The sequence below is a fragment of the Stylophora pistillata genome, chromosome 11 (assembly GCF_964205215.1).
Source record: "Stylophora pistillata chromosome 11, jaStyPist1.2, whole genome shotgun sequence".
NCBI lineage: Eukaryota > Metazoa > Cnidaria > Anthozoa > Scleractinia > Pocilloporidae > Stylophora > Stylophora pistillata.
In genome coordinates this window covers 8,177,501-8,202,728 of record NC_142529.1, presented here as the reverse complement: position 1 = coordinate 8,202,728, position 25,228 = coordinate 8,177,501, and the positions used below count along the sequence as shown (strand labels likewise).

The 25,228-nt window shown below is 39.5% G+C and overlaps 2 protein-coding genes and 3 long non-coding RNA genes across 9 annotated transcripts; 3 read left to right on the top strand and 2 right to left on the bottom strand.

The window, feature by feature from the left end:
- The first annotated feature begins 1,925 nt into the window (after positions 1-1,925).
- On the top strand, positions 1,926-2,771 carry LOC111334513 (uncharacterized). The gene has a single exon (XM_022940270.2). It carries the CDS (start codon positions 1,926-1,928, stop codon positions 2,769-2,771), a length of 846 nt encoding a protein of 281 aa, XP_022796005.2.
- Positions 2,768-10,001, top strand: LOC111334522 (uncharacterized). The gene is made up of 3 exons (XM_088739618.1): positions 2,768-4,013; positions 5,211-8,924; positions 9,220-10,001. The coding sequence occupies exons 2-3, from the start codon at positions 5,220-5,222 to the stop codon at positions 9,226-9,228; spliced, it is 3,714 nt and encodes a 1,237-aa protein (XP_088595744.1). The 5' UTR covers positions 2,768-4,013; positions 5,211-5,219; the 3' UTR covers positions 9,229-10,001.
- A 1,305-nt stretch (positions 10,002-11,306) lies between these two features.
- Positions 11,307-12,595, bottom strand: LOC148719872 (uncharacterized). Its single transcript, XR_015993498.1, has 2 exons — positions 11,931-12,595; positions 11,307-11,436 (listed from the first exon to the last, which is right to left on the bottom strand). It is a non-coding gene; the product is annotated as an uncharacterized LOC148719872 (long non-coding RNA).
- Positions 12,596-15,514: 2,919 nt separating this feature from the next.
- On the top strand, positions 15,515-24,859 carry LOC148719870 (uncharacterized). Of its 5 annotated transcripts, none has more exons than XR_015993496.1 (5): positions 15,536-15,968; positions 17,102-17,201; positions 17,781-17,988; positions 19,000-19,098; positions 24,251-24,859. It is a non-coding gene; the product is annotated as an uncharacterized LOC148719870 (long non-coding RNA). The 5 variants fall into 5 exon arrangements; XR_015993494.1 differs by having other exon boundaries at positions 15,805-15,968; positions 17,102-17,171; XR_015993497.1 differs by lacking the exon at positions 24,251-24,859 and adding an exon at positions 19,669-21,209 and having other exon boundaries at positions 15,515-15,968; positions 17,102-17,988.
- Positions 17,777-22,297, bottom strand: LOC148719871 (uncharacterized). The gene is made up of 3 exons (XR_015993499.1): positions 22,158-22,297; positions 18,163-18,398; positions 17,777-17,906 (listed from the first exon to the last, which is right to left on the bottom strand). It is a non-coding gene; the product is annotated as an uncharacterized LOC148719871 (long non-coding RNA).
- Positions 24,860-25,228: the final 369 nt, after the last annotated feature.

Sequence of the window (25,228 nt, the reverse complement as noted above, 5' to 3'; positions counted from 1 at the left end):
TCGGTATCTGTGCAAGGGAAGTTGAACAATCGATAGGAGTGTCTGTGTTCGTATTACTGCAAAAGAAATAATCCTCTAAGGAATTTTTCCGCACACACAGGTAAACAGTTTAACTTTACGAAGAATAATGTCCGAAGACCAGTAGATTTATTTTCCGTTGACACTGCTGCGAAATAGGGCAAAAAAAGTGTGCGCAACCGACAGAAGAGGGTAATCGCAATGAAGAAATAGTAACACGGCAGATTTAGACCAAGTGGAAGTCGATGATCTATACTTCGCTATCTTAAGCTAAAGAGAATACAGCTATTACCTTAGAATATCTTGCATCATTAGTTCAAACAAGCATTCTATCTGCTTTTGTTTACCCGCACGTCGATTTAAAACGGCTGCGTTGGTGCCTCGACCGATCGAATCCTGTTTCATCTTTAAGGCATGAACACATCTTCGCGAAATAAGCTCTAGGGTTTTCTAGTTTGATATTTATGATGCAAAGCAGTATTGGCCGCTTCCAGCTACGTTTTACTTTATTGTTGACCCCTTCGTTTGAATAAGTGGGTAAACTTGACAGGACAACACAGTATAAGCTCAATGGAAAGCTGTTCTCAGAAATCCACTCAAGTGTGTCGCCATTTCTAGGAATTTAGGTACTATTTTAAGCCCGTTTAACCGAGCCAAATTGACCAAGCTTTCAATCTGCTATTTTAATTCCGTAAGCTTGTCTGCTCAGAGGTAAGAGTTATATTACGCTTAAATACTTGGCCAAGCAAAAGGGAACCTTTTCCTTTTAATTTATGTACCATTCACATTTTACAGTTGATTATGGAATACTAATTTGATTAACTTCAGAAGCGAACGACCTATTTCATTCACCTCAGTATACTATCTTAAATGTTTTGTCCTAGTCAACCTCGACGACATGACAAATTTCTTTCAGCTAAGCTATCGGAGAAACTCTTTCCTCGACCAAGGAATCTTGGATCGTTGTATGTTTTTGAAAGGAAAACAGTACATCCATGCTTCGATCGAATAACTCTTGCTCAATACGTCTACCACAAACACAGCTTATCAAGATAAGCACGCTCATGATAATGCTAGTTTGGCAGTTATGATCAGAAAAGCATTAGACGCTTCCACCCGAGTATCATTCGATTATCACCCCCTTCAGCTGATTATAAACTTGAAAATTATATAATTGGGCCGCTAACGAGGTAAAGAAGAGCATAAAATAGCCGGAAGTGCTTTGGGAAAGTGTTCTCGGAAGTACACCCAACCGTATTGTCATTTCTGAGAAATCCCGTATTCTCTTGTCCTCTAACGAACCAAACTGAAGGCTTTAACTTTACTTTTTAGTTCATTTGGTCAGTTTGTTCCAAGCTGAGAGTTGTGTTAAGCTTAAGTAGTGTAGTCGATCATGGATTTTGATTTGAATACATCCACTGGAAGTTATCTTAATTAAAATGTCAATAATTAACCTCGAGTGTATGATTACATTTAAGATATCGGAAGAATGATTCCCTCGATCATTGACTTACATAAAGTTCTTGGAGCGTCTTAGCTCTTCGTCAAGTTGATGAGCGCCCTAGTGCTCTATACGGCACTCAATTTCTTTCGTAGCAAAGCGTCGCTAAGTTTAAAGAGGCAACGCGTAGCTCCTTCTTCACTAACGTAATAGCAATCTTTTGCAAGCAAGTGTTGCATTACCCTTTGGCTTATTTGTCTCGTAGGGCTTTATTAAGAAAAACACAGCAGACTCCCTTTTTTTCGGATGTTTGTTTGAATAAACGGTCACTTAACTCCCTCTCCTTACCGAAACAAGCCCTTTTATTTTTTCAACAGAGAACTAAACGAAAGCTGGTAGATTGGTGCTGGTAAAGATGTTCCCATTATCGAAATCTAAGTTAAGACAGCAGCTAAAGGCAAGCGCAATGGGCCCTGATGCCCCACCCCGTCTTGCAGAAGCTTTATTATACACGTCAGATGAGCTTGAAAATGGTTCCCCGTCAGTCTACAAGCTTCATATGAGGGAAGAAATGAGACGACCAAAAGACATGATTGCAAGACAGAGTATCGGAAAACCGTGCCGTGTCGGTCGTGGAGAAGCAGGAAAGGTGTTCATGGTGGTGGGAGCAACAGGTGCTGGAAAATCGACCTTGATTAATGGAATGGCCAACTACCTTCTTGGTGTAGAATGGAAAGATGAATTCCGTTTCAAGCTCATAACGGATGAGTCCAAAGTGTCACAAGCACACAGCCAAACGCAAGGCATAACTGCTTATACGTTCCACCCCATGAGAGGTTCACTTGTGCCATATGCTTTCACTATAATCGACACTCCTAGCTTTGGTGGTACTGAAGGATTAAAGAGAGACAAGAAAATCACTGAGCAAATAAAGGAATTCTTCTCTATTCCTCCACCTGATGGTATTGACTACCTTGATGGTATTGGATTTGTTATCCAGTCCTCCCAGGCACGTCTGACTCAAACACAGAAGTACATCTTTGATTCCATTCTGTCGATATTTGGAAATGACGTTTCGAGGAACATATTCATGATGATAACTTTCGCCGATGGCCAACGTCCGCCTGTCTTAGAGGCAGTTAAGGAAGCTAACATTCCAAACTACAGCGAGAAATTTTTCAAGTTCAACAACTCAGCTCTCTTTGCTGAAAACAACGAATCAGGCGAAGTGGGCTTCGACGAAATGTTTTGGAAAATGGGTTCCATCTCATTCAGAAAATTCTTCCTAGAATTTCCCAAAGCCTTAGTCTAACCAAAGAAGTTCTAAAAGAGCGATAAGAGCTCCATGTGTTGGTGGAGGGCCTGAACATCCAAATTACTGTGGGTCTAAACAAACTTGAAGAGATACGTCAGGAAGAAATCGTGATCCAACAACGTGAAAAGGAGATCGAAACAAACAAGGATTTCACGTACACTGTTGATTTAGTTTACTTTATGTTTTGTCAGCTGTGAATGATATACAAATCTGTTTCAAAGCTCACTGTATCCTTAGTACAGCATCTTGCTTAACTCTTCACAACATTGTTAGGAAACCATCCGCACACGTGTACTCTATCATCTCATGGTTTAATTTAAAGTAAGCAAGTTTCATCAAAATCATACTTTACAAAATATATTCGTATGGCAAATTTTAAGAGAGTTTTATATCTTGTCCAAAGGGTGGCCTCAGAAAGAAATTTAATTAAGTGGAGTTAATGGCACCCAATATAGCTGAATTTTTCCCATCAAAGTCCGCCGGTAGATAACGTCAAAAACTTTGTCTGCTGAACAAATATCAATATTTCGACTCTGAATCCAGATAGAGTCAGCACCCAATTTATTGAACGTTCAATTTCATTTTATAATTGCTCAACATTCATAAAACTTTTAATAAAAGCGCAAGATTCTATTACTTTCAAGCAGCTAACAAAATAAGGTCATCCTTAACTCATTTCTGAATTGTTATTAACCTTCCATTGAGGAGTCTCAAGTTTCAAGAGCACAACCTCAGCGAAAATAGCTTGTCAGTTGACAGTTTCTACGTAACGGTTCCTGAATTCTCGGAAAACAGGACGCGACAAATTCGAAATCTTTTTCGAAAATATAAAGTAATCGTTGATTTAATCGGCTGTATTCTTGTTTAAGCTCTCTTTCTATTATAGCATAATATTTTGCCACAAGCTAATGTTTGCCTCATTTTCTTTCTGCTTAGCAATTACAGCTTAAATTGTTGTGAACTTGAGTAAACAGTTTTTCGACAAACTTCCTTCCGGGGTAGAAACCGGAAAATCACTATGCACTGATGACTTACAAGGCATAGCTGGCAGGTTTTGATTGGTTAAACGGAGGTTAAATCGCGAATGAACCAATTGGAAGTATTCCTAAAGAATACGTCAACTTGTCATGAGATTAACTGCTTTCTCGCTCATGATTCCGAGAAATGGCAACGCAAATTTGAGTATATTCAGCGACTTCCAAACCAAGTAACTCCTAGTGATCTTCAAGGAATTTAAAGGTAAGCAACAGTCCGTCCATTAGAAGGTAGTTCAAACGTTTTTTTGTCGAGACTACTTACACCAATTATAAGTGCACTAGCTCTAAAAGTAACTTACAACCGGCCGGGAATGTATGTTGTCGTTTGATTGGGTGGTGGCGCTGGGCCATTCTTATTTTTCTACATAACTTTGGTATCATTAGAGATGCAGGTAATAGCTAACAATTTGGGCAACGTTAATTCAGAATAGCAGCAAGCAAAAAAAATTGAATCTATACGTCTTTTAGAGAAAGAAAGCAAGAGAGCTCGAAGGCCTCTTCGCTTTCTAACGCTAAAATAGGAATTTTAGTGCCTGTGACATCGGTCTACGATAGATAACCATGAATGCATCTCAAAAAGAAACGATTTATTTCGCCAAAAAATCGCATCTTTTTATTTATCGCTTTAAACTTCTAGTACCCTACGAGTTGCTGAGTAAAATATCGGAATTGCGTTACGAGTTATTCCCGGAAATTTGGCCGAGCGTAACGTCATTTCTAGGAATTCACTTTTGATTCTCTCTCCTGATTAATTCGATCAATATGTTGTGTAAATGCTCTCTATTTTTATTTAAATAAAATATGAAAGTGTGTTCTTATTAGAAGTGGCATACTATGAGTCACAGTAACTGATAACGCGGTGTTGAGAAACTTAAAAACCGTCTCTTAAGCGTATTTACATCTTACTGCTGCATTCTCCTTCTCTTAGACGTTCTAGAACCCACTGATTTTAAGTTTGGAGTGTCAGAATGAAAAAGAAATGATTATTAAATTATTTAACCAGAAGGTTTAAAACTCAACCAACCTTTACATCACTAAAGTCGCCAGTGCATTACACGAGTCAATGATTTTAATAAATTTTTGGAGATAGGCCGAGCTTGTATTTACTCATTAAGGTGAGTTAGTATGGATATATTTCGCTCCTTTGAGTGGATTTTGTCTCTGCGACGTAAGGTAAAATCGAGTTTTCATCATCATTTGTGGTGGTGAAAGTGCTTCAATGATAGCTTGAAACGAATGATTTAATCTCAACTATTTGGTCAAGTGTAAACACAGTGATTGAAATAAACCAACCTTCCTAGTGTGACACAACAAAACACTTCATAAATTACAAAATCAGATATAAAGGATAAATAAATGATCTTTGTTTTGTATTTTTCGGCATTAATTCATTTAATAGTGAAACAACATGAGCGACAGCACTGGCGTTCTTGAGGTGCATTCTTTCGGGCAGCCATTTCAATTGGGAATGCTGTACGACTATCGTAGTCACCACCTTGTAACAGGGCCAACATTGTGGGAATCTGACATCGTTAAGAATATCTCTTCCTCGCGCATTTCCCCACAGTCTACGTACGAAGTCTTTGTAAGTGGCAACGTGGAAGAGATGGCAAAGGTTTTCGGCATCGATTCTAACTTTAGATTGAGTTTGATGACAGGATTGATCAACCCATCCGGAATTGGAAAGTTTATCATTGATGGAGACACCTCAAAGAAGCACAATCTGGTTCGCATTATTGTCAAGTATGAAACTACATCGAAATTTGAAGAACTTAACATGGATCAAACAAAGAAAGAGCCTTACAGAGACCTAAGTCCAGAGATGACAGCTACACATTTTGTATCGCGAATAGAATATGGCAGAGAAGCAATCTTCGTATTCGACAGAATATTGGACGAAAACGAAACATTTACCGATGTTGAAGCCGACCTAGAGTTCGCTGTCGACTCCCTATTCCAAGCTGTGGAGGGAAGCAATACATCTGCACGTGCAACAGAGCTGATGGACAAGGAAGAACTGAGTAAATTGGTTTTTACCTTTTATGGAGATAGAGACCAGGCCAGTTCTACCATTGGTATGAGTTATGAAGATGCCCTGCGGACCTACTCTGAACTCCAGAAAAACGAAGAAAGCCATATGCATGATTTTCCTAAAAGGGTTTGGCTACAATCACTGAGCACTTTGGAACCGCAATTGGTACGGCGAGTGCGTGAGGTTAGCCCTCAAGTGACTGAAGCTCTGCAAAATGCCTTGGCAAATTTCAACGAGTTTCAAACGCGTTTATCTGGTCTCGTCGATGATAACACATGTTCCACCTTCCCTATCATCAAACAGCGGATCTCCAGATGTGGAAAAGCGGTTTCCAGGTACAAAAAGAACATTCTGAAGACATTTTCCGATTTGTTGCCAGTGGTGCGAGGAGGTGAAGAAGAAGAGCAAGTCCTCACCGACGTCCTCAACACACTTGTGTCTTCTCCGTTTCATCACGACCGCCTCACGTCTTGGATTAGTGGCATAGAGAAGGAGATGAAACTTTTGTCCACATACCTGGAATTCTTTAGGGGAATCCAGCTGGTAACGTCTTTGAAAGATCTTGACAGTGTGATCAATTCCTTGGAGTATGACCAGGTTGTTTGCTTTTCCCTGATGACGGCTGGGAATCAAGATGCACTGGTTGAACAAATGCATACATTCCTGCGAACTGGCAGTTGGACACCAGAAAATCTCTCAGCACAGTCCTGGTATGAGAATCCTGAAATAGTTAATGAAGGAAAGGCTAAGGCGAGAAATTTCAGAGATTTTGTCCGTGAAAATGAAAATGACGGGCGTACAAAGTTCATCGTCACAAACGTTCAGAAGTGCACAGGCGAAGGAGTTCTTACAGTCCGTTTGTATGATGGTGGTCATTCTATGGATTTTGAACTTCCGGGTGTACCCGGAAAGCCTTCTGCAACTGTGACAAGTGCCTCCAGTATCACCCTACGTTGGGAACAGTCTCCACATGGAAAAGAAATAGTCCAGAATTACACAGTTCATTTTAGACCTTCTGTCGGCGATTGGAAGTCATTGTCGACTGCGGGACCAGAAAATACGATTATGGTAGATGGATTGGAGGCAAACACTGCCTACCTGTTTAAGGTGAACAGCGAATGCAAAGCTGGGAGAAGTGCTGTAAGTGCCACCAGTGACAGTGTTATTACTGAGGATCTCGCGACTGAATCCGAATCAGACCTCCTCCACAAGAAGAAGAGTGAGTCATCCTCAGGTAAACAGAGCCACAATCCAAATGGAGCAAGGGCTAAGGATTCATCGTCTCTCAAGTCCAGAAACAACGCCGAAGGAACGAAAGGTAGTGAAGCAATCGGCGGAAAGAACCAAGAAAATCCTATAAGCAAGCCAGATTGTAAACGGACCAGTGGTATCGCGCAAAACAGTAAAACCTCCGATGACAAGGCCACAAAGTTCTTTGTTCCTTATAAACCAGCAGAGTTCTTGCTTTCCTCCTCGAAGAAGATTAAAGATGGCTCTCCAACAATTTACAAGCTCTCAATGAAAACAAGAATGAGACGACAAAACAGCATGATTGCCAGACAAAGTATCGGAAAGCCCCCCAAAAGAGTTAAAGGACGCTCTTCTGAGAAAGTTCTAATGGTAGTAGGAGCTACTGGAGCTGGTAAGTCGACGTTAATCAATGGCATGGTGAATTACATTTTGGGTGTTGAGTGGAAAGACGACTTTCGATATAAACTCGTCGTGGAGGACAGAAGCGTATCTCAAGCTTACAGTCAGACGAAGGACATTACCGCTTACACGTTTTATCCCATGCAAGGTTCAGCCATTCCGTACACATTTACAATAATTGATACACCAGGGTTTGGGGATACAGAAGGTCTGAAAAGGGATAGGCTCATTACCAATCAGATTAAAGAGTTCTTTTCCATTCCTCCACCAAATGGTATCGACCACCTTGATGGAGTTGGATTCGTTACACAAGCTTCCCTGGCACGTCTCACTCCAACGCAAGAGTACATCTTCAACTCAGTCCTTTCTATATTTGGAAACGATGTTTCCAAAAATATCTTTATGATGCTGACCTTTGCAGATGGCCAACATCCCCCAGTGCTTGAAGCCATCAATAGAGCCAACGTTCCAAGTGACAAGTACTTCAAATTCAACAACTCAGCTCTTTTTGCCAGAAACAAAGAAACAGAAGAGAGCTTTGATGCAATGTTTTGGAAGATGGGTTATCTCTCCTTTCAGAACTTTTTCGCTGAGTTTGCAAAAGCAGAAAGTGTCAGTCTTCGCCTTACCAAAGAGGTGTTGAATGAACGTGAACAACTTCAAACTTTGATTGAAGGTCTGAACCCTCAAATTACAATGGGCCTCAACAAGATTGAAGAAATGAGGCAAGAAGAGCTTGTTTTGCAGCACCATGTCAGCGAGATTGAAACCAACAAAGATTTCACTTATGAAGTTGTTGTTACTAAGCCAAATTATATCGATCTTAAAGGAACTGGGAAGCACACCACCACCTGCCTAAAATGCAATTACACATGCCACCAGGATTGTAAGATTGCTGATGACTGCGACAAGCGTAACTGTTGGGCCATGGAAAAAACATCTGGAAATTGCAGAATTTGTACATTGAACTGCATCTGGTCAGATCACAAAAACCTCCCCTACATAATCGAGTACGAGTCAGTTGTCGAAATTAGAACTTCCGCCGAACTGCAAATGAAGTATGAAAAAGCCATTTCAGGAAAATCAAAGATCGAAGGCATGATCGAACAACTTGAGGAATTTCTTCAAAGTGTACACAGCAATGTTCTGACCATGATAAACAGGGCACAGCAAAGCCTTCGTCGATTGGATGAGATTGCCCTGAAACCCAACCCGCTAACTCAAGTGCAGTACCTGGAGCTTGTCATAGAATCTGAGAAGAATGAAGCCAAACCTGGTTGGAAAAAACGTGTGGAGTACTTCGAAGAAGCCAAACGTCACGCGGAGATATTATCAAAAGTTAAAGATGTCAAAGCAGGACAAAAGATCATCGAGGAGAAGGCTCGCAGTGGAGAAAAGTGGTATTCCCGATTCAAGTTTTGGTTACTTCAGGTATTTAAAGATTATTATGTTTCATCTGTTTCACCTAGAAACTGAGCTTAGATTCACTTGCCTCTCACTTTTAGATCATGTAAGAGCTCTTGTCATGATTCTGCGTGTTAGTTTCAACACAGCAGAAAAAAATCATACTTTACCTGAAGTAATAGCAACAATTCATGCCCAGATAGTGGCTCAGTACTAACAGCTCAAGCTCGTGTATTTTGAGGGATATTATTTTATACGTTAAGGAGCTGTGACCTAGATCCATTTTGCTACCGAAAATCATAAGTTATGCTTTCCTTTTTAGCAACTCTGATGTTCTGCCAACAAGAGATGCCATATGGTTGCCTGACAAGCCACTTTAATTTAAGGATTCAACTTTGCACGAAGTACGAAAACAATGAAAAGAGGGCACTGCTAATGATATGAAACTTTAAAGATAAGAATCCCCTGACTCCATTAAGAAAAGTTTAAAATTGCGAAATGTGAGCTTAAGCATTTAATGAATTTCAAATTGCTACCATGTATAGTGTGTGTTAAGATAGGCCAATCACGTAAAGAGTCTGCGACCAAAGAAAAAAATTATGAAAGTGAAATGACCGAAACGGCCTCCTAAAGAGTAAAACTAGTCACCTTCGAAGGATAGTTTTCCGAATTTTGCGAAGCTAGATCTCACAACGAACAATTTAAGCCATTAGTGTCTTAAGGTCTCGTAACTCAGTAAACAACTTAACAAGACGAACATGCGAGGGACGACATCACAATATGCTAGATTGATTGTATATTCAGCAAACGAAAGTAATGTATTCAAATGAATTATTTGTTTCCTTGATCAATAAGCTTTTCCATTTCAGGAATAGCTGTATTTGTGGTTTAAGCACGACCTACAATGACCTTGCCTAGTATGCAAGCCTAGATAACAGAAATAGAAATATTTTTTTTAGAATTTTAAAAAAGCTGTAGCTAGTTACAGTTATAATGGAATTATACAAGCGTGACAGCCTTTGAAAGTGTTCCATTGCGTTTCTAATGATTGATTAGCTCATTTACCTCACTGCGTAACAATAAAAATCGTTTAGATTGTCTTGACCTACCTGATATGTTGAGACAATTTTATTACCTTATTCTTACGAAAGAAACATGGGAATGGTCGTAAACTTGTTGGAGAAAGTTATATCTGATTACGCGATTGGAACATGCAGAATGTTTTGAGCTCGAGGCGACTTCAGAGTTGCGAAAAGAGGGAGTGCTAAGAAAGCCTCGCCACCCCTCTTCAAAGTGTTCACTTTCCGGCCTAGTCATCACCTGAGCTCTCAGAATGCTGCAAGCACCACGTCCTTGCTACGTACTTGAATCTGTGATTGTAAGAAAAGAGAAAGCTTCGAAACCATTCACGTGCAATGAGTCAAGTTATTGAAACCAGAACCGTTCAAGGCGCTTTATTCCTTTTTCACCCGGAAAAAGAATTGAAAAAGAGAACTTCTCTGATTGCCTTTGCATAGAAGAAGCCAACCCACCGTTCGAAGTAAAAAATACAAGTTTTACTTACTACAGACTGTATGGAATCTGTTTTTCATATCTTTGGCATAGGATGACGTGAGCGACGCAATTCATTTTTATGGTGAAATTGATAAAGATGGATCATTGAATCGGCTGTTGTAGAACCAGACCCGCTTTCGTTTGTAAGATATCATTCGATCCATAAGCCAGACAGGCACCTTGGAACCTACGAACGGGTAGGAGAGCGTTAAGGGAGTGTCAGTAGGGGATTATCATAGGCCCTATCGTTATAAAAGTCATCGGTGCAATCAGCCCTATCCTCCTCCCTCTTTAACCATAATAGCGGGGCTCCCACGAAGCGCGCGTGGGGCAGAGCCCCATACTCGTGGAATATGGTCAACCTCTTTTGGTTTGGTTGTCACGTGACTGACCGAGCATACGTAAGTACGTACGTGCTACTTACGTACCTTCAGATTGCACGGGTAGGGTAGGGGAGACTATCAAAACGAAGGGAGGGGTGTCTCAGGCGAGTCTTGGCAAATGCACATCTTTTATGTTATCATTAATATTACGAACTTGGGAGCTCCGCTTTTAGGCTTGGCTAAATCTATATATTATACCTCCAACGAGGTATACTTGTTTTACTAGGGACCTTAAGATTTGAGGACGGCGTCTACTTCTGGGACTTCACGGCATATAAAGGCCTTGGGGCGAGAACGCCGTTCTTTGTGCGGAATTCAGACTTAAGAAAAGGTAAACAAGATGTGAACTTTTTCCAGCCCCTGGTCGAGAATTGCGTCTTTCAGGAAAGCGCCGGACGAACTTCTTCTAAGTTTTTGCGAGGAAATCATCAATGAGGATGAATTTCTATTGTTGTATGATGTTAACAAGTCCAAAAATCCACAGTATCTTTATTGGAATTATGAAAGATTTACATAGCAAGATAAAAGTGAGACTGAGTGTAAGACAGATTTTCGCTTCGAAAAATACGACATCCCTCTCTTCGTTGATGTTCTTGGCTTACCTGACGAAATATAATTAAAATCCTGAAGTTAGCTGGTCTCTGATAAAGTATAAAAAAATTAATGTAATGGAGGCTTTCGAAATGAGTATTCTTTGTAGTGAGATGAAACTGGCTTTAAAGGTAAGCCGAGAAAACAAGCATCTTCGATATGTCTCTTCTCAAGTCGCGGAAACGGCATAAGAGTAAACAGTAAATTACCAATTCATGAATAAATCGGTAAGCATGGCAAACAGGAGGAAAATGTATCGAGACTTCAAAAGAAAGATCGCAGCGCTCGAGAACTTTTGATTAGGCTCGCTGTAGAAACTGCGCGTTTGACTTCTGATTATGACTACACTCTACTTACATCAGCCGACCTCACAAGTAGCCCAAGCTCTATCACAGGCTCTTTCACAGTGAATAATTAAAGAGTTTGTATAGTGGTTTAGTTGGACTTGCTTTTGAGCTCCGTAAATGTAAAGTTGTGTGAAATAATCAAAGAAATAAATTCTTACCTTCATAGAGAGTAGTCTGTGTTGTTCTCCTCGTGATTTGAGGCCGTTTTGATGTGTTTTAGCCTGGCGCCCTAAATTACCGTGGATAAAATGCGGGAAGGTCGGAAACTTCTGTTGACACATGCTCGACAAAATCGCTCGAAAACAACACTTAAAGTGCCCCTGCGACGAAAATTTACCATTTTATTTTGGCCTAAATTGTTTACACAATGTTGAATTGGGTCAAGTTAAGACCCTTTTTTCCATTAAAAACTCAAAACAAACCTTCGATGACCAATTTTTACCGCTTCAAAGTCGTCCAAAAATCGTCCGCCATTGCTGAAAACATGTTCCAGCCGAGCTCGCAAAAACGTCATCATGACGTCAAAGGCTCAACAAACTTATGCTTTGCTTTGTCACAATTCTCTTTGTTCACTGCACAGATTACTTTTTTGAGAACTGTTTCGTTGTCGGTCGGGAAATGTCGACTTTTTCAGACGATGAATTGCCCCAGAAATCATCTGAAGCTTCTGTGGATAGTTTTGCGCCGACAAACGATGAATTTTTGCCGTGCGAAGAAAGATGTTGCTTTTGTGGTCGCATCGCTTTATCGCCTTCGAACTGTATTTTTGCTTGTCGTAAGGGATTTTCCCTTTTTGTAAGAAATGATCGGGTGATTAGTAAAAGTCTTCGGCAATGGCTAATTGTGTATCCGAAGGCGGATATTGGGAGTTTGTGAAAGCCATTTCTAAGCCATCAATGTGTTTTCCCCGGGGCATTTGGTCTCATTAACCCTTTCCTACGTGTTTTTTACTATCTGTGCTTTGAGAGGTTTAAAGTGAACTCTGTTGTTGAGTTGCACTTTGGCCTCTTTTGTCTTTTCTTTCTTATTCATGTTGACTATTGTTGTGTTGCTTCGGTGAGGTTAAAGCAGAGTTTGTTTCGACTCTTTTAGCGCCGTGACCTCATTGCGTTACAAAGTATTTTTTGGCTTAGACGGCAGTCTGCAAGTAGCGTTATGACAATTTTCCAAGTAGCTCTGAAGGGCGACAGAAGACTGAACCGGTGACATTCAGTTTGATATGAAACAGAAGTGGTTTTTTGTTTTGTCCGTAAAAGGTGTAACGGAGGCGCATCCGTCTTGAGAATAAATCTCGCAAAAGTTGGCCTGATTTTAAATTCGTTTGTCACGGGCGTTAGGATGAATTTGAGTTCCTTTGATGGCACGCTGACTTGGCTGGCTGTCAGATGGTTGATAGTTTGACAGGTTTTTAAAGAAATTTTCATTTTCTCGGTTTTTTGGCTGCAAGCCTACATTTCAAAGTGTTTTTACGCTCTGTGTCTTAAGCTGTTTGTTCTGCTCTTGCTGATATTAAAGCCAGCTTTTTTTAGAATCAGAGCACACAATTATATTTTTCATCTCTTTTGTATTAAAGTGAGCTCTTTGAGGTCAGAAATCTCAATCCTCAATGCGGCTATTTAGTCATTCTTATTTACAATGTTCACCGAGTACTTTCCTTTGTGTAAGGTATTCTGCCAGATAGTTGTTAAAGGTGGATATTGATCAGCTCATATGTAAAGCTAAGGTGACAAAATCCGTGGAGGTTCGTAAACTTCGCTTTCCGGCGTCGAGATCGCACTGAGGACGGTTTTTCTTGTCTCTTCTCTTCTTGAACGGTAGGCACTGAACTCGAAAGAATTCTTCGCCTAGATCCTTCAAAATACACAGATCTCTCGAAACAGTCCTCCGAGAAGTGTTCGGAGTTCGCAGTATATCACAAATATTTCTGTTGGATTGAAGTTTACTCGGCGAGGTCGCACAAATCGCATCCGTTTTACCCGCTCTGATCTATTTGCAAGGCTCCAATGCAGAGAAATACCTGCAGCATGGTCTGCACAATTACTTCAGCTTTCAATTACACATCGATGCCCAGTCATTTTTGTTTAGTTTTTGTAAGAATAGAGTAAAGCACTCTGTTATGTTTGCTTGACATTTTGCCATGTGGGATTTTCGCGTTGAGCCTTTGACGTCACTTCCTTTGAGTCTTGCGATCAACTTCCGGAACATGATCAAATAATGGCGGACGCGAAATCGTGAATTTAACGGCTCGAAAAAAGATATTTCTGGTGCTCGGTCTAAACTGCAATTTGGAAGAGTAGGTGAAGGAGACACACTGAACACGAAAATGGAAAAAAATGATGTACGAAAATTTTGATCTCAGGGGCACTTTAAATACTTTCCCTCGAATCAAAACACGGCAGCCCGAAAGCCAAATAGTTTCCCTTTAAGTTCACCGAAAAAAATCCCACAAAAGTCGGTTTGTCGAGCAACCAATCCAGCGAGAATTTTAAATTAACGGCCGTTCTGAATTCTTCTAATGCGTGGAAGGAACTTCTTGTGCAGCTGAGAGACCGTTAATGCGCAGTCAACCTGGACATCAGTCAAATCTCTCTCAACCGGTCCTCCCCATAATCTTCAAACACCAACTCTTCACACATACTAAGGTACCCCGGGTAAACTCATTGACTTGACTAGATCGTCGATACTGTCCATCTTCACTGTTTTTAATGGATTTTTACAAATATCCTCTTACCCGGGGTACCTTAGTATGTATGAAGAGTTGGTGTTAGAAGATTATGGGGGGGACCGGTTGAGAGAGATTTGACTAGGGTCCAGGTTGACCGCCCAATAATGGTCTCTCAGCGGCACAAGAAGTTCCTTCCACGCATTAGAAGAATTCAGAACGGCCGTTAATTTGAAATTCTCGCTGGATCGGTTGCTCGACAAACCGACTTTAGTGTGATTTTTTTCGGTGAACAAACTATTTGGCTTTCGGGCTGCCGAGTTTTGATTTGAGGGAAAGTATTTAAGTGTGGTTTTCGAGCGATTTTGGCGCGCATGTGTCAACAGAAGTTTCCGACCTTCCCGTATTTTATGCACGGTAATTTAGGGCGTCAAGCTAAAACACATCAAAACGGCCTCAAATCGCGAGGAGAACAACACAGACTACTCTCTATGAAGGTTAGAATTTATTTCTTTGATTATTTCACACAACTTTACATTTACGGAGCTCAAAAGCAAGTCCAACTAAACTACTATACAAACTCTTTAATTATTCACTGTGAAAGAGCCTGTGACAGAGCTTGGGCCACCTGTGCCGACCTCTCACATGACATGATAAATTGATGCTCAATATGATAAATTTTTCCATTCTGTTTATAAGGAAAACATGTAAAGTCTACTTAGGCCCTGTTTACAAGCAAGGAGGGTAACCGTTATGCTAGGGTTACCCTAGCAGGCGGGTCAAAGATAGCCCTGGTTTACAAGTAAAATTTCACAGGTAGGGTTACCCTAACACCCTGGACAACTTACCTATGCTTGGTAACCGCACGTATTGTTATCAATGTTCAGAGGGTCTGGAAACAAGTAAAAAGTTGTCCCGGGTAGGCGAGTTATCCCCACCACAGCGTTTACAAGGGTTACCCTAGCTGAGCGCTAGGGTTAACCTAGCGCTCAGCTAGGGTAACCCTAGCTGCCTTTAAACACGTCGATGAAAAAAAGAAGAAATGTGGGAGCGTCAGGGTAACCCTCCTGCCAGGCTAACCCCAGCACTAAGGTTACCCTACCTGCTTGTAAACAGGGCCTAACTCGGAACTGGAATCCATCGTCTATCTCTGAAAAAACAAGCACTGTTAAAGACAGATTATACAAAATGACAGCGAAAACGGCGAAATAAATGAATAATTTCAGCTCCAAAACCACACATACTCAGGTTTTGTGCACGACGCGAAATTTAAAAAATGGCGTACTCACCACATCTGAACGCCGTCCCATTCACACACAGACATGCTCAATGTCATTTTTAGGTGAAAACGAACTTCCGGTGGTGTCCTAGACAGGTGACGTGGTCTTCCTTTGCACCGTGTCGTCACTTCCGCTCAATCGCTCTGATTCACGCAATTGCACAACGCATGCGCTTGATTTGTTATGAACTCGAGAAATCAAATATGGGAAAAGACAGAGACCGAGAGATGGTCGACGTCCTCGCAAACTTTCAGGTAAATCGCTTATTTACTATGTTTCTCCCTCCTTTCCCTAGATACGAGTTCCTCGTACGTGTTCGACGAAATCGCTAACCGTGTGATTCGTCAAAAGTGTGATAAAAGATAATTTATATGTAGACAATGTTACCTGAATTGATTATTTAAATGAAAAATAATTATTAGTACCATGATTTGTCACATAACACCGATTATGTGAGGAGTTTTGTAAGACTGCAGAGGAATTGAAATTTTCTTCAATTATCCCTTTAATTTTCTAATTTCAAACGTTGAAAAGTTTTATGAAGAAAACTCCCGACTGATTATCAATAATATTTGTCTCATATCTGACATTCCTTAATTCTAATGGAGAAATAATTGATAAATAATCTCAGGGCATGTGGCCTCTTTTGTTGACCAAGAGAATGGTATCAATTGCAAATGATAATTAATATTCTATACCAATTCATACAGTAATCTCACTATAACTTGAGTTTATTTTCCAAGAGCACAGCAAAGTTATCTTGATCCTAGACTTACAAATCTATCCAAAATGAGGGATTTTCATGTTATAGACAAGTTACTTGACACTGCTGTTAATCAAAAGTAAATTTTCAGAGGATTGCAGTTACATGCCTGATATTAGTGGAATTTATGTCTTTTTTTTTCTTTTAATAAATGCTCATACATGTGCTTGTAGTTTTCATGGTGTTAAGCCCCATTCAAACAGTTGGGATGGTTGGTAATAGTTTCAACTATCACGCGCATGTGAACACTAGCTATCATGTGGCATTATTGACTATCATCAACTACCATGTAGTTTGGACATTTTCAAATTCGACGTGGTAGTTGATGATAGTTTTTGCGGTTTGAACCAGCTGATAACAGTGAATGATAGTTTTTTCAGTCAACAGTTTGGCCATAAACAGGCTAAAACAGAAATAGCAAATGGTAATATGACCAAAATAGCCATCTCTAATTTGTAGATTGTCTCGTACTTTATTCTCCTAGTCCCCCCTGGTTAGCCTTCACTATTTTGAACTTGCATCTTCTTGACTAAAATTTCAAATACCACCAAAATTTCTGACCACATGGTGTACCACATTTCTTTACAATTACGCTTATACTCTCATTGTGTATTTTGTTAACAGTTACTATCATCAACTACCATGACTGTTGGAAGAAGGCTTTTATAAAAATAGCCTCATCTGAATCACAATGGTATTTCTATAAAAATGATTATTCTCCAAGGTTTACCCAATTTACTGTCTTTTTATTATGACTGTTATTTTGTGAAACTAGTGTTTCAATGTAAACTCTTCCTTGGAATACTTTACTCCAAAAAATGCATAATGAAGAGCTCCTAACAAAGGGCTTATGATGAGGCATGGAGCTTAGCTTTGGCATTGACATCATTGTACATGTAGCTGATAACTAACCATTATTATTAAAAACTGGATCATTGGATAATGCAATTCAAGACTTTTTATTGGCTTAGCCATTATGGTATATGAGCCAGTATACCATAATCTACAAATATGGTAAGCGTACGCGTCAGTTTAAAATCAAAAGGGAGCTAAAAAATCCGGTTTCTTCTCACAAAATAATAATTTCTTGAGGGCGTCTTTAATAAAACAATTATTCCACTCGCGCTTGTTGGATATGAGATGATTATAACCAACTCGGCGCTATGCGCCTCGTTGGCTAGCTATCATCTCATATCCAACGCGTGCTCGTGGAATAATTGTTCATTATTTCACTCCTGTCACATTGACAATGGTCAGGATCTTGTTCATTTTTTTTTTTTTTACATTCTTTTATACCATTTAGGATATCAGAGGTTTCCGTGCCTGATGCATCTTAGGTTGCAGATCAGCCATCAGCTAGTGCTGGCATACCGGTATCTTCAGTTTCTGCTGTGGAGGTTGTTGGAAATGCAATCCCTTTGCAGCCATCCTCAAGAAGAATAAAGTTTTGATTGAATGAAGAGAAAGGACCATTCCAATTGTACTAATTTAAAATGAGACTGAAACTATAGGTATATTTAATGTCATTGTCGAAGTTTCAAACCCTTCCTAACTCCCATAACTGACCAGAACAGAATTTCTTTGTATGATAGTAATACAATATCAAGCAGACAAGTGATGGGACTTAAGAAAAATATCAGTTAAGGAATTATTAGTTGATCAAATGTCAATTTCTTAAAACTTACCTCGTAAGAATTGTATGTACCTCATAAGATAGTAAAGGAGAATTACTAATAAGATCTTGGGAGGGAAGTTTTTATCCACCAATGCCAAGAAGTGACTAGCATGTAACTTCATCTCACAAGATTCCTTGAAGTCAGCTGGGAGAATCTGATTTTGGAATTAATCCTCTAACTCCCAAAAGTGATTGACATGTAACTTCCAAGTTCTTGTTACTAATTTGCAAGGAAATGTTAAGCAGCTAAAAGGGAAAATTAACAATCAGATCTTGGGAGTTTAAAAGGGTTAATGATAAATCCAAAAAATAGGTTGAAATCTTCCCGGACCAATACTCATGGTCTTAAAATAAGTGAGGAGAAATTGCTACCTTTCTATAATCAAGAAATGGATAGATATTCTAGTCTTCTCGGATAAGGACGAATAAACTGTAGGCCCCGTCTCCTGCAGGGTTAGGAGTAGGAGACGTTAATTTCCCATGCACGAGATTACTGTGTAGTGGATGTCCTCCCCTGGAGTGGGATGGGTGGGAATTGGCCCTGAAAAGCCCCCATGGGGAGTGGTCAACTAAGCTATGTAACTAAGTATGTATGCATGTATGTATGTTTGTATGTTTGTTTGTATGCATGTATGTATGTATGTATGTATGTATGTATGTATGTATGTATGTATGTATGTATGTATGTATGTATGTATGTATGAATGAATGAATGAATGTAATGACTAGCATGTACATGTAATCCTTGGCTAGTTTTCCATATCTTCAAAAGAACCTACAGTATCCTCTATGCCTGCCTGTACTTGTGACTCATGGCGTATTATTTTTATTTGTCACTTTAATTCAGGTACAAACAAGTTAATACTGAAGCTACAAATTGGTATTGTATACCAATGGACCAAAAAAATTGTTAGGATGGCCACATCATCTGCAGATTAGTGATGAGGTAAGGTTTATACCGGTGCTGAAGTATACAGATCTGTTTATCTTTTTTTTCAAATTGACATATTAGAGTTAAATGACATTTACAATTGAAAGTAAGTTACAACTTGCTCAGCTGATGTGTTTACTCAGGGCTCATTAAATACCAGGCTCTTGTGGAACATCATCACTATCTTAAGCCTTTATCAGGTGGTAATCGAGCAGGGTGGTAGCAATTGTTATTTTAGCAGTCTTGAGCTGTTTCATAGTAACTTAGTCATTTTCCCCCCTCCCTACCCTGCCTAACCATGTCCTTGCCCTAATCGATCTAATCAAATTTGATGGATGGCTGGAATGGCAGCTTACATCAGGGATTTGCAAACCTTGGGTGCAGAATTTTATTAGGGTCTGGTTGGACACAGAGAGCACCTGGAAATCCTAGGTATGTGCCTTCCACGTAAGCAAGGCAGTTGATTAATACCCAAGAATGCTCTATAACAAGTGGTACCATCTTATACCCCTCCAGTGTACCTCATGCTCTGCTTTTTACAGTGTAACATTCCTCACTGGTTGCTATTGGATCTTTCCTCAATAGAGTGTGCTGAGCGCTTTAAACTTAAGAGAGGAGATAGCCCTGGCTCTAACGAGCCTTGCAGTGACAGAGACAGCTAAATAAACGAGACAGACTTTCATTTTCACCTATGGTTCATAAAATTAATATAATTTGGTATGATTAGGTCAAAACCTTGATAGCTTAAGGTATTTGTTTATTTTATTGGGGGAAGTACATCTGTAGAAATGGAATTTTTTCTTTACCTTGTCATATATGGAGGATATTACATGGCCACGCGGGGATTTGAGTGTTATCTTTGAGTGCTGTAAGTATCACTCATGAGTGAACAAAGTAAACCAGTGATCGATACTTTCAGCACAAGAAGATAAAATTCGTATCCCCAAGTGGTCATGTGATGTTCTGTTTATTTTATAGATACTGATGAAATTTCCACATAAAACACAACATTTTCTTTATTCATTTTCCAAACAGCAAAATAGTGCAATTAAAGTGGTCACCTATCGCCACATGGTTTTCGAAAAAATGTTATGAAACTTGGATATAAAGTTATAAAGGAGAAATAAAGTACCGTACTTGTATTCTCTGTTCCGAAAAGTCAAAATTGTAATGAAGAAGAAAAAATTCTAGAACAGCATGTTAGTAGCCATGGTGACACCAATATCCTCACTCGTGAAAGATAAAAATATTATCTTCACTACGCACAATGAAGATATGATATTTTAGTAAAAGGAAAAATCCTGGTATTTCATCAGTATCTATGTAATGAATAGTATTTAGAACTATTTTATGAATTTAAAAACTATTAGCCTAGAGTTTACCTTAAATAGCATCAACAACAACAACAATTTAACATTTATATAGCGCAAACTACTATATAGATAATCAGTCGCGCTTTACAATCAGTTAAGGTGAGATCGGACCTCAGAATTCATGAGGCGCACTATGCAGCCACTTCAGTCCATGTATTGATCTCACCTTCCCTCCCCAATTCACCCTAGGTTAGACACTACACAAAGATAGACCACAACACCGGGCACTACGTGCCCTACTCTTTTCGAAGAGTGTGTGGGTTCTTTAACGACCCACAATTTTTATCACATATAAGGGCGCGTGAGACGGAACCTCCATTTATCGTCCCTATCCGAGAAGACTAGAAAGTCTAACCATTTGCAAATAATATTACAAAGGCAGCACTTTCTTCTCAGTCATTTAAATACCCTGAGTGTTGGTCCGGCCGGAGTCGAACTCTCGACCTCCCGCACACCAGTCCAGCGCTATACCAATTGAGCTAACCGGGAGGCGGTCCAGCTAACCGGGAGGCGGTCCAGCTAACCGGGAGGCGGTCTTTAACCGAGCGTAAGGTCTTTTTAATTTTATCCAGCAAAGTGGATCTGTAGAAAAGGATTTTTTTGCTTTACCATTGAAGAAATAATATCTTAGAACTAACTCAAGTATTGAAGCATTTTGGTAGGATATTTTTTCCTGAGGGTTTCTCAGAAAGTAACTATCTGTTTGATTTTTCATCTCTTGGTTTAAAACATATAAAAGCTATCATTTAGACAGTTCGTCTTATTTACCGTAAATTAGTAGCTATTTTGCCTTACTCTCTTACCGAAAGGAAGCGCATAAACCTGAAGGCTTGAGCCTAAATGCCAAGCATGACAGTGCGTGCTAAAACTAAGCTGAAGGCCTCCCTCTCGACCAATGGGCAAACTCTTGTTTTTTGAGGAGTCAAAGACCTACCCTTCCCCACTCTGAGCTCTAGCATTCCTGGCTGGAATGCTAAACAGACCCACTTTCGCGACTTTGCTCAATGCTTATATTTTTTGTCACGAGCTCAAAAACTAGTTTGAGTCGGTTTGGAAGAAGCATTGCCTCGTCGTTTTAGCGCTGATTGTCTACAGTACCACGTTGTGTAAGCATACGTAAGCGTCACCGCATTAAGAAGTAAAGCAGCTTCCCTATCGACGGTGTAACAATTTGAAAAAGAGAATGATCGCATTTGATAGACTGCGGAGCTTTCAGTAGAACTTGGTTGCAAAGCAGGCCAAATCGAAGCATGTACAAATTCTTATGACGATTCCACAACGAAAATCGGTCGAAAAAAGTTAAAACAGCTTGAATAATGGACGAAACTGACTGACAATTATGTCTGAAACATCAAAAGTTCACACTATTTGTGTCTAAAGATTATTATCGCTCTATGAGTTTCTAAGAAATGGTGACACGCTCGGCTTGACCGTCTGAGAATAGCTTTTCCACGCATTATCAATCGACCGATCTTATTGTCTATTGCATTACTTCTTACCAGACCCAAAGACTATTTAATCTATTTGCCAGCAATTTGGTATCAATGGCTGATACTTCTATTCATAACTTCTAAACTATCGACTTTCTTCGAATCAGCAATGAAATCAGTGCGATGCGTTTGGCAATGTCAAACAAATCAAAGCTTTCTGTCTTCGAAGTCTCAAGAATTCTTCCAATACGGGGATGAATAGTTCTCCTACCTTTGATAGACGGTTTGCCAGTAGTTCTTGATCTTTAGAGTAAAATTCAGAGCGTTCCCAAACGAGTAACCTATTTCTTTAATAAGCTTGCGAGTTGCATTTCCCGCAGGGGAGACAGACGCATTAACACTGTGCCTAGGACTGATCTAGGATGTCTACACTCTCTTTAACCTTTAGTTACTGTATACATCACTGAAAATTTCTCCTAAGTCCTCACTGCCTATCTGATGTCGATATCTCCCCAAGTGATTTCTTTCCTCAGCAGGTAATGTACGCTCCTATCTCCTGTCCAACCGCCTTTTCTCAGAAGAGCGATAAAACAGCAATGGAATTTGATATCTTATTATAGCGCGATACCTGACTAACGTTTCTAATTGCTTCCCAAACGGATGCTTTCAAAGCTGATCCAATCAGACATAATCTGATTTTACATCATGAGCATGGCTCGTGAAAGGAACTCGATTTCGAGTTCCCTCTCCAGACCACTTCTTACTTTGTTCTCAGAAGGGCTTTGGCGCGAGACACGGTAAATAGGTTCGTCTCCCACTGCTAAAGAAGTCAAAACATTGAATGACGTCGCTATCTATGGGACGGGCCATAATTTTTCTGGAGGGGGTGTATGAGAGATTTTCTTCTGCAAACATTTTTTTTTTAACATATACGTCTCCGCAAACATTTTTCTCTAACATCATCTTCGTGCAAACAATTCTTTTTCCATTTTTTTCAGCATTCTTTTTATTTGTGCTAAATATTACCATTGCCTTCTTGAACTCTTTTACGAAGAACGTAATCAATATGTTGACAAATACTGCGTTGAGATTTATTTCAGCCATTTTCAGATTTTTTATTTGCTTAACACAGAGTGACCACTTTTTAGTGTCGGCCCAAATTGTGTTAATCTTTAAACCAATGCTTCAATTTGTTACTTCATTTTTTAATTTCAGTTTTGGTAATAATATTTTTTAATATCTTACCCGACTTCTCTGCAAACATTTTTTTTTTACCCTATCACGCTAGCTTGCAAACAAATTATTTTGTTTTTCAGACCCTGCAAACAATTTTTTCAATATTTCACATACCCCCCCTCCCCCTCCAGAAAAATAATGGTCCGTCCCTAAAAAAGTACCAGACAGTCGGTGTCCCTCTGAGGGGCACCAACATGGCGTATTCATACAAAGCCTTATAAATTTGAGTAGAACATTTCTTCGAACATCTCCCGCACGAAACATCGCAGACCTGAATCTTAACGAGACTGTTTGAATATTCATCTTATTTTATCTCTTTGATTCTTGACTTTATTTGTTCGATGATTCTGATGATGGTGTGACAGTGAAAACCCGCAATATGTATAATAGTCACCCCCTCCTTTTATACTTTGTTGGCGATAAATGATTCCCCCTTAGTTCCCCATGAAAACCATGTGATCCCCCAGCAATTCTCGGACACCACCCCCCCTCCCTTTCTGGCGATAAGCAATGACTATTTACTTGGTAACATTTACTGTCAATTAAAAATAGCTACAACGAGTACTATACTTGGTCAGACTTACTAGTCTGTATGAATGGCTTGATTCAAAGAAAAAGTGAGAGGTGGAGAAAAGTAGTCATTGCAGTGACTATCTCTCTTTAGGCGAGTGCATCACGGTCTGCGAGACTTTCCTAAAACGTTAGCGGCAGTCAAAAAAGTCAAAAGGGCGTTTAAAGCATTACCCTTAGACACCAATGTTCTCACCCACTCCACCCACACTACTGTCCGTTCCCCTGACGTTTTGAAAATCTTGACTGTTCAATCTTTGGTACCTCACATGCTAGTTCAACTACTGACCATTGCATGGAAGAGTTGGTGACAAGACTTTTTAAATCCAAGTAACCAATAGGCAGTATACTTTTTTGGCAAATTTATGATTGTTTTTGATCATCGTGCAGCTTTAGATGATTAGAGCATATAAAACGTTTTTTGACATACACTCATGCTGATTTATACTACCTAAACAGCATTTTTAAGTTACCAGGGACTATTGCAAAGCACATTTGTAGATAAAATAAGATCTTTGGACTTCATCAATCATAAAACAGTTTCCCTCTTTTTTCCAGCTCATCCTCAAAAAGCTGTAACTCCCTGGAAAAGATCATGTTAAACATTCAGTTTGGAAGCTATTTTCATGATACAAACCTTCTGACCCTGCATGGGCGAGCTTATTGCAAACTACAATGAATGCTGATGTGTGCAAAGCCAGATGGGTGGATGTGAACTGATCTGAAAAAAGCATTGTTTCAGTCTACTGTTTGGGCAAAAATGAGTGAATTCTAGTCGTGGACCTGAGCCTAAAGGAAAATGAGAAAATAAGTTGCCTTCAATGAATACTGACTTTCTTTTTCTAACGGACAAGAACGAAGGAAAAGTTTCTATGGTAAATTTTTCGGTGGTTGTTCTGCATGTGCCTGAAATTTTGATTCTCAGTTCAGAAGTGATGAATTAGAGACAAATATTTTCCTGTCTGGTCCTCCCACTTAGTCGATAAGTACAGAGCTGTATATTATGATAATATTTGATTTATATTCATCAAGTATATATCACGTAAAACTATAGTAATATGCTTATGAATGTTCTTTATTTGTCCTGTTAAACAATTCTAAGAATAATTTTTTTCTACTTGTGACAGTTATTAAATATTCTACATTAAATGGTGATTTTGTGTTTAAGGTGAAGAGTGGCTTTCGCTGTCTGGTACTCCATGTAGATATAAGTGTTGGTCAGGCTGGCCTGATGGGGTCACTGATGAAGTATGTTAATACTACACCCTAACATTAGTATGTGTATACTCCATACTGTTCTCTTATTATGCAGTAGAACCTGGATTTAACAAACCTCTCTATAATGAAGTTCTCAGTATAATGAATGATACTTTTCAGCCCAGCTAAAGTTGCAGTAAAATGAATGCCACAGAATCTCGACATAACAAACCTCAATATAGTAAAATTCTTGTGACAACAAACATAATCCAGATGCCCAAACGTATACAGATACCCCGATATAATGCATGAATGTCAACACCTGACCTAAGGCAAATT